Source organism: Thermothelomyces heterothallicus, assembly GCF_042370625.1.
Source record: "Thermothelomyces heterothallicus CBS 202.75 unplaced genomic scaffold P884_scaffold_40, whole genome shotgun sequence".
Taxonomy (NCBI): domain Eukaryota; kingdom Fungi; phylum Ascomycota; class Sordariomycetes; order Sordariales; family Chaetomiaceae; genus Thermothelomyces; species Thermothelomyces heterothallicus.
The window spans coordinates 176,958-185,431 of NW_027192601.1; the positions used below are offsets into that span (position 1 = coordinate 176,958).

An 8,474-nucleotide genomic window follows, 5' to 3' on the forward strand; every position below is an offset into this window, starting at 1 on the left:
GTACACCACTACACACACATCCCGTCTCGCCACTGCAAGCCCCACCGATGCTGCACGGCAAAAGTAAATGTTAACATTCATTCTCGTGCCGCAGCTGCAGAAAAGCACGGCGACGGCCTGCATCCGCTACCAAGGTTGCCTAGGTCCTCGGGGCCTCGGGTATGTGGAGGCGCCGACTCTACAACCTTTCTGTTTTTATTGCGTACTTCTGATGTGGCTGTTGCCCCGAGCGCAAACCTGCGGATGGTGGTTAAGTGCAACTCGAACCACGCGGCGATGGCAGGCACATCCCAGCCGCAAACGCCCAGGTGGCCCAGAGGGGCCGGGTCGCCTGGCCTCTGCGAGTGTTGAGCTCCTGCCTTTTTTGGGCGGGCGGCTACAACCCAAAGCGGTGTTGGAGGGGGGAGTCAGAGAGATCTGTGCCTCGCCAGACTGTGTGGGCTGGCGTGGGCTTGCGTGCGCCTGAGTGGACTCGCACCTACACACCTGGAACGCAAGCAGCGTGTCCGTCCCGTGCAACGTACCGGGAACCCAGAGCACGGAAGACGGACGATACCATGTGGCTGAAAGACCCCCCCGTCTTGAAGTGGACACAGCGGGCCCTCAATTCCACGCTGAGCCAGCCAATGTGAGGTGCGCTTTGGTCCCTCGCGCCCCACCACACGCGCGCACCCGCCCCAGCTTTCCACTTTGCGCCAAATGCTGGCTGCTTTGAAAAACGTGCTGGCCCGTCCGCCCACGCTTCAAGGCCTTGCCGCCTGTCGTCTGCCCCCCTACCCCAGTCTCGATCACGCCCTCGATATTGCATCCGCCCACGACCAGACTTGGCCATGTGCACCTGAACAACTGCAGCCTTTCCACACTTAGACCATCCGTACTTCCCTTCCCTCTCGGCCAACCGTCGCTCCTTTTTTGTCTTTTTTACCTGCCCATCTAGCGCTCGACCATCCCCGTTTCCGACCGGGAATCCTTCCTCCCCCCCACGACATCAGTCCATTGGCCCTCCACGCAGCTTGCCGATCGAGACTCTCAAAGTCTTCTTGCCGGCCCCGGCCAACGCACCGCTCCTCGGCTCACCCTCGGCGTTGTGGCCCCGTCTCCGGCCTTCGAGCAGCAGCTGCTTGACCGGACCTTGCTGAATTTCCTGCATCGCCCCTAGGCCCCGGAGTCACGACCGGGTTGGTCGGGCAGTTGGCACATCTCAACTCGCAGCAGCAGCCCACTTGATGCCACCATGGACCAACAACGCCCGGCATCCCAAAAGGTTCCGGCCGGGCTGGCTTGCGTGCTGAATTCGCCCGAGGAGAATCGTGACTCGGCGTATTTCTCCAGCACTGACACATCGAGCAAACGTGCGGTTTTCCGGATCCTGTGAAAAAAAAAAAAAAAAAAAGAAAAGGCTCCCGTTGGACCCAATTGGCTGATCTCAAACTCTGTAGACACGTCGGCAGCTTCAGGTATGGGCGTGCTGAGCCCTCCTCATTCGGGCTTTCAGCCGTCCCCCGTCGACAAGACACCGTCTCCGACGACGACGACATCCCATCTGCTTCCGCAGTCGCTCGTGTCACCGGCAACCAGCAACGGCAACATGAGCGTAGCGTCAATGGTCTCGCCGACAACACCGGGAAGCACCGACCCCCGCCGCTTCGACCGGACGCAGTCGATGGACTCCGCCCCTAATAGCGCCGGTTTCGTCTCCGGGGATACACCGGAGGCCCTGTCGAGGAGAGAGAGCGTGGATAGCAGGATCAACCAGGGTTTCCACGACATGAGGCTCGGTAACTCGCCCTATGCGAGCCACAACCAGTCGACGACCTCGATCCACTCGACTTTGCAGCAGCAGAGGAACCCGCGTCCCGCTCTCGACACGCTCTCCGTCCACCGTATCTCGAATGGTTACCAGCCAAGTGCCGAGCGGAACCCGGACGGCCACCCAAAAACGATGAGGATTGCGCCCGCCATCACCGGCCCGGCCACCAGCCAGATTGCCCGGGCAGCCGAGCCGACCAAGGGTCAGGCCTGGGCCTTCCCGGAGGAGGAGATCCAGCGGATGCCGTCGAATGCGAACGGGTCGCTGATCGACTCGCGCAGAAGCAGCATTGCCGAGTCCTTTGCGAGCAGCCAGTACGCGTCCGAGTCCCGGCTGCCGCCAGGGCAAAGGCGCCTGGAGGAGAGCATTACTTCCTACCACCGGCTGTCGAATGCTTCTGGCGAGTACTCGACGGTTCACCACCACACCCTTCAACACAAGCAGATCGGAGACCTACGGAGCGAAGAGGGAAGCGCGCATGCCGGCACCCAGCCGTACAGCAGGACTCCTGAGCTGCGCGTAAGCCACAAGCTTGCCGAAAGAAAGCGGCGCACAGAGATGAAGGAGCTGTTTGACCAGCTCAGGGATTTGATGCCTCAAGAGAGAGGTTCCAAGGCTTCCAAGTGGGAGATTTTGACCAAAGGTCGGTTACGAATCCGATTGCTCAAGACTCGCTTATCATGCAGGAGCTAACCCCGTAGAAGCGATCTCGGAGCACCAACGTCAAGCCGATCTCATCAGGCAACTCCAAACCATCAACGCAACCCAGCAGAACGAGATTGACATGCTGCGCCGTGAGCTCGAGCGGATGCACGGGGCCCAGCAGTCCCGCCCGGTCACGGATCCCTATTCCCAGGACCAGTATGGCAGACCGCGACCACCGGAGCTGCCGCCGCTGCGGTCGCTCCAGTCGCCCACGGGCCCACCACCTCAAGGACCCGAGTCGATGACGGGCGTACAGTACGAGCCGCCGAGAGCTAACGGTTATCGGCCCGCCGAGACCGGCAGGTTCTAGATGGCCGTGGTCCGAATACCTAGCGGGAACCGCCCCGGCGTTCGTGCTTGCTGAGCTTCGACTCTGAAAGCCGGACAGAAGGCCTTATATGCTTTGGGCCCTGCCGATGGGCGCTAGGATCCCCTGGTTGGACGGTCTGCCATCGCCGAGCTTTGAGTCTACCGGCCTCTGTTACACCCGCGGCAAGGAGACCGCCGACGACTCACTGCCGTGCCGACAGCTCGGCGTTAATAGAGGACTTGCGAACCACAACGTTAAGGCTTCCTCTCGCGGCGGCCCAGCTGGTTTCCGAAGACAGCTCAAGAAGGCATAGGCGCTCCAGCCCCAAGTTTAGCCACTTTCTACCCAGCGGCGGGTCCGTTTATCTACCCCCCTTACCTTCCACTAGAAAACATTCTTATGCGGAACATTTGGCTCGCGGCTAGATTGGCAGCATTGTTTCCAACACGCCTTCACCTTCATTGGCTCCAGCTGGTGGCTTGCTCGAGCTTCAACCCGGGCTAGGATATAGCGCTTTTTCAAGCTGCCATTCTGGCATGGCGGCGGTGCACGCCTTCGACCATACCCGTTTCCTTTGTTGTTTTGCGCTGTGTGTGCGTGGCAGCGCATCCTATCCTGTGATACTTACTCTTCCTTTTTGTCTTATGTCTGCGTGCATCTCAAACCTTATACCAAAGAAGCCCAAAAGTGATTTTTTTTTTCCATTCTTCTTCCCACTTCTTCGCTTCTGACCATGCAGCTGGCGGCGTGTGTTACTGGTGGGGCTGATTTAAAATATCGCCCCCGGTTTGTTCTCTTGAGGGGCGCGATCAACTCGATTTTTGTCCTCGGATGAGAGGGACGAGTGCAGGGAGACATGGTTGCAAAGGTTTGATTGAGGGGTGGTTCTTTCGTTTTGGCCGTGTGCCTGCCTCTTGGCCGCGCGGACAGGGAACATTAACAGGGGAGTTAGTTGGATGGTGGGAACAAAAAAAGGACGGGAAAGGAAACGGATGGGAATATTATCTGCTGTTGAGGGGATACCAATTCTATTCTGCATGCTTCGAACACTTTTCTTATTTTTCTTCCGCTACGCGGTCGACTAGTTTTTAAGATTCTTGTGTGCCGGCGAGCCTCTATATTATCTATTTCTTTGTCGGTCTGCGTTTAGATGGAGAGAGCATGGGCTGGAAGAACCCTGGAGAGATGGGAAGATCTTTTGAATCAGGTCGGACATGAAACAGATTGGATGGCCGCAGTTCCCGGTGGCCTGGGCTGCCATGTTGTGCAGTGGTATTAATCAGGCGGCGTCTTTCTGCCGATTAGTTTCAGGGTTGCCTGGCGGGATACAGCATAGTGTCTCTTGGCCCTCACCTCACCGCCAAGGTTGACTACATGCATGTTTCATGGCATGCGGGTTGTACGCGAGATCCTGTTACTTTGTAAGCGCCAAACGTTGGCAGCATGGCATGTGATACTGATTTGCAGGTGCGTGGTGTCTCTGAACACTACGTTCGCGGGCAAACTGTTTGCCTAACAACTTCTCAGCAGATGCACATTGATATGATCGTTGTTAAACAGCCAAGGGAAGGATAGACGGTTTGCTTCTATGTATATATATATATAAGTCAAGTCACCAGCCACACTGCAGCGCGATTCCGTGTCGTGCGAAAAAGCATGTACATGATAACCGAAACATGCTCTTTCTACGCGCGACAATATCGATTCCGATGTTCTTGGCTGCTCCATGCATTGAACGATAGGTGACGTGGACTTGTCTTTTCCTGGCAATGGCTTGCTTTCGTCCTAGATGAACAAAATATTTAAAAAAAATAAATAAAACAAAATAAAAATAAAGAAACGAAGAGACATCCTTTGGGCTTGCATGATTAGAGTAGCATTGCATGTAACTCCCACCACATCCCCTTATAAAACGGACTGCCGTTCACTGAGGATGGAATAGTAATTACAGGTTATGAGTCCTTCCAGCGACACCTGGTCGGGGGCTTCATCTGGTCTGTTGTTCCTCGTTCCATCTGGTTCTATCATTACTCTCTCCCTCACCTCCGGGCTGCTTGCCCGGGAACTCAGCACTGTGCGCCATCGAGGTCTTTTATCTGTCTCAGTCGTACAACGCTGAGTTGGAGACTGAACTATAAAGTGAAAAGTTCCCTCATTAGATCCAATGATGCCACCGGGTGAATGGTCACAGAAGCAGAAACGCAGTCAGCAGCAGCTCTTCGCCAAGATTCGTCTTCTCGCCCGCATGGCGTACGCGCGGCAGTAGGCCAGACAGCCCGCTCGACGACCTCTGCGTTTTTCGAGATAATTTATCATCTTCCAACTCTGATAGCACCGACATTGACCTACTTGAAGTTTCGCCCTAATTACGGCCAAACCTGCCTGACACGCGCACTCTATTAACACCGCTGACTCCTGCAGACGTCGATGCAGGATCCAATGCTTTCAACTAATTATAAAATCCAGTCCAATCCTCTCGGAAGCTTTGTATAATGGAAGTTCCCTTTATTGTAACTTCCTACAGTTTTTGAACAGTTTCCGTTCGGCAATGCTCGAAAGGGCTCTGGCAACCTAACAACGGCTGTCGCTTCTGCAACACACGAAACGCATTTATCTCTTATTCATTATGCTCGATCAGTCCACACCTGATAGTATCTTTGATCTGCTGTACAGTACTCGCACACTTGACAGCAGACACGGAAACAAACTGCGCAGAATCCGAACTTTGAGCCTTCCGATCGCTGCCTTGAACCTCTTCGCGGTCCTACCTTCCTGCTTTCTCTCAATCACGAGCTTGCGTTGAAGACAGAATCGGGAAGTCACATTTCGGTTCGCTATTAAAGTCTTTTGGCTGTTTTCTCCTAGCGATCCCGGCTCCGCACCCTGCAAAACCGCAGAAATGACCGACGTGCTGTGGCTGGAAGACGCTGGACACGGCGGTGCCTTGTTGGAGCGCTTCCAGCCTGTTCGCCACTTCGCACATGCTTGGGAGCAATTCTTCCACGACATTAATGGGGTGATGGAAACAGACCTAGAGGATTCTCTGGAGGATCTTTCTGAGAAGCTCCCCGAGTTTGACGGCAACTTCGCAGGGTCCGGGAACACATTCAGCGTCGTCCATCCAGAAGAGAAGCCGGGAGAACCAACTGGATCCAACGGCGTCACTCCTTCACCTGGTCCTCTTCCGAACGACGAGGAGAACCATTTAAAAACCTGCATCTCCTACTGCCAAGAACACGGTCCCACGGCTCAGTCGCTCAGCGATGTCGACTGGTACCGGTCGCAGATCATCCAACCGCAGCCTCAGCGAAGATACACGACTGCCTACGAGGAAGAAGATAGCCGGCCGGACATCAGAGGCTCTGAAAACATTAAAACAAGCGTAGCCGACGCACTCAAGACTCCCCTCGCCCCGCGCTGGGACCGACAAGTTCAGGCCGCGCCGTTCGCTCCGCCGCCGCCGAAACCCACAACCCAATTGACAACACCAGAAGATGAGGAGAGAATCCTTGAGCAATTACATATCGAGAGAGAAACGGCCGCGCTCAGGCGAAAGGAGCACATTTCCGAGGTCGTCCGGGTCACCAAGGCCGCGGCCGCGGCGTTAGAGCAGCGATACCAACTTAGGAGGAGGGAGGCGGCGCAGAAGCGACCAGGCCCCTCAGCACGGGGGGCGTCCCCCCCGCGGCGGCCGCTTCCAGGAGAGATCGTCGTCAAGCCCATGTCGCCCCAGCAACGGCAGCTCCGGGGGAGGCAGATGATGGTGATCATGACGACGATGATGCGCCGGCGCCTCCTGGGCCCCAACGTCAACTACGCCGTCGACGACTCGGGCCATCTGGGCGTGGCGTGCGAGGTGCGCCTGGCGAGGAAGCGCGCCCGGATCGCCGAGGATCCGCGCAAGCACGGCCTGCCGAGCTGTACCTGGAGCAAGAGCAAGACGCGCAGCGCTCCCAAGGACGGGATCCCAACGGTCATGCTGACGGAGCCCGAAGGGGAGAGTTGGTACCTGGTGGATTCTATGTGCCCTGTAGATGAGGCTGGGGGAAAGGTAGATGGGGAAGACTGTTCTGGTGGTTAATAATAACATTGGCCTTGCTGGTGTGGTGGGAGAGTATCGAGAAATGGGTTTGACGCTAGGTGTTGGCGTATTACTGTTGGATGACGTCTCTCGACATTTGGTATCATACGCGGGATCATTGGCCCAGAGAGATAAGTATTTTGCTCGGTATAGCGGTGTGGTCCCCGAGAAACGGTGAAAATCAAATACATTGCCGGTCGTAGACCATAGTTCTGCTCACTATCAAGACCCTCAAGGTCGAGCTGAGCATCATTTTGCCGGCTCTTTCGAACCAATTGAGCACAGCTTATCCAGAATGACGCTTCCATCCTGTGTGTGCTAATTAGCCCCAGGAACGACACCAAACCTCTCGCAAAGACCGTTGTCATTAATCAGCCCCCAAATCATCAACAAACAGTTTTGCGGAGGCTAATTTGCCATTGCTACTAATTAATTCCCTATGGAAAAGGTGTCTGTTGATAGATGTAATTAATTCGTGCCTAATTAATTAGCAGCGACCTCGTAATCTAAAAGGTTACTGACTCGTGACTCTTTTTTATTCCAAGATTGCTTTCGCTCGCGTTAAGCAAAATTCAACCTGTGGTTGGCAACCAGCTCGATTTCATCCTCGGGTAGGAATGGGAAGGAACGAGCCAGATCATCCAACATGAGTCATAAGTTCTGCATGAATCTTTCCTCATCAGTGTTTCAGTCTACCTTCCGAAGAGGCCGATTTGTTTTTTCTTCTGGTTCTTTTATATCTCTTGTAATACATATCTTTGCCGGGTTCCCTCATTTTTTTTTTTCATTTTTCCAGGCCGACAGTCTTCTTCATCTGGTCCACTTTCTGGCCGACTGTTTCTGAGACGCCCTTGCCCGTCTCTTGCATCTTCTGGGCCACGCCCTTGCCCGTCTCCTGCATCTTCTGGGCCGCGCCCTTGCTGGCGCTGCCGGCGCTCTCCACGCTGCCCTGCAGACCGCCCGTGGCCCTGTGCACATGCTCGGGCTTGTTCGTTGTCGAGTACATCGAGTCCGGGTCGTGCAGCTTTGTTGCCCCGTGTTAGCCAACTGTTCTGGTGACATTTGATTTTTTTTTCACTTCTTTCCGATAATGATGACCGGCGACGAAGAGTATGTAATTGTGTATAATTGCTTGCAGGAAGGGGAAAGAACAGGAAGGGACAAAAAAGCAAAGATAATAACCAAACATCAAACTTACATGGGCAGCCTCCTCGGCCTGGTCGATGAGGTCATGACACTCCTCCGCTGCCTCGTCGGTGTAGCCAGTCTCGGGCTTGGGAACCAGGTGCGGATGGCCGGCCTTCTTGTGGCCTTTATGGGTGTGCACTCCTTGTTCCATGGTGTTGATCTGGGGTGTAGTATAGGAATACTGGTAGTCGGTCAGGTGAATGGGATCAGTGCTATTGAGAACTCGCAGGAGGAATCTAAGCCCAAGAGCGACTCCCATATCCCATCAAGTGCTCCCTATATATGCCATACGGTGGTCGGCTGTTCCTCACTTGACTAGTGTGCGTCACTGTCGTCATGCTGAGCTGTGTCTGTTGGAGAAGGTCGTGGTTGCTGGGACG

At 55.1% G+C, this 8,474-nt stretch overlaps 3 protein-coding genes across 3 annotated transcripts; 2 read left to right on the forward strand and 1 right to left on the reverse strand.

The window, feature by feature from the left end:
* Positions 1-1,234: 1,234 nt before the first annotated feature.
* Positions 1,235-2,825, forward strand: P884DRAFT_303561 (uncharacterized protein; the record flags this gene model as incomplete). The annotated part of the gene is made up of 3 exons (XM_069445045.1): positions 1,235-1,352; positions 1,440-2,453; positions 2,515-2,825. The coding sequence occupies 3 exons, from the start codon at positions 1,235-1,237 to the stop codon at positions 2,823-2,825; spliced, it is 1,443 nt and encodes a 480-aa protein (XP_069293565.1).
* Positions 2,826-5,724: 2,899 nt separating this feature from the next.
* On the forward strand, positions 5,725-7,205 carry P884DRAFT_281111 (uncharacterized protein; the record flags this gene model as incomplete). Its single annotated transcript, XM_069443501.1, has 3 exons — positions 5,725-6,500; positions 6,579-6,901; positions 7,117-7,205. The coding sequence occupies 3 exons, from the start codon at positions 5,725-5,727 to the stop codon at positions 7,203-7,205; spliced, it is 1,188 nt and encodes a 395-aa protein (XP_069293566.1).
* A 485-nt stretch (positions 7,206-7,690) lies between these two features.
* Positions 7,691-8,245, reverse strand: P884DRAFT_212232 (uncharacterized protein; the record flags this gene model as incomplete). The annotated part of the gene is made up of 2 exons (XM_069439137.1): positions 7,691-7,930; positions 8,105-8,245. The coding sequence occupies 2 exons, from the start codon at positions 8,243-8,245 to the stop codon at positions 7,691-7,693; spliced, it is 381 nt and encodes a 126-aa protein (XP_069293567.1).
* Positions 8,246-8,474: the final 229 nt, after the last annotated feature.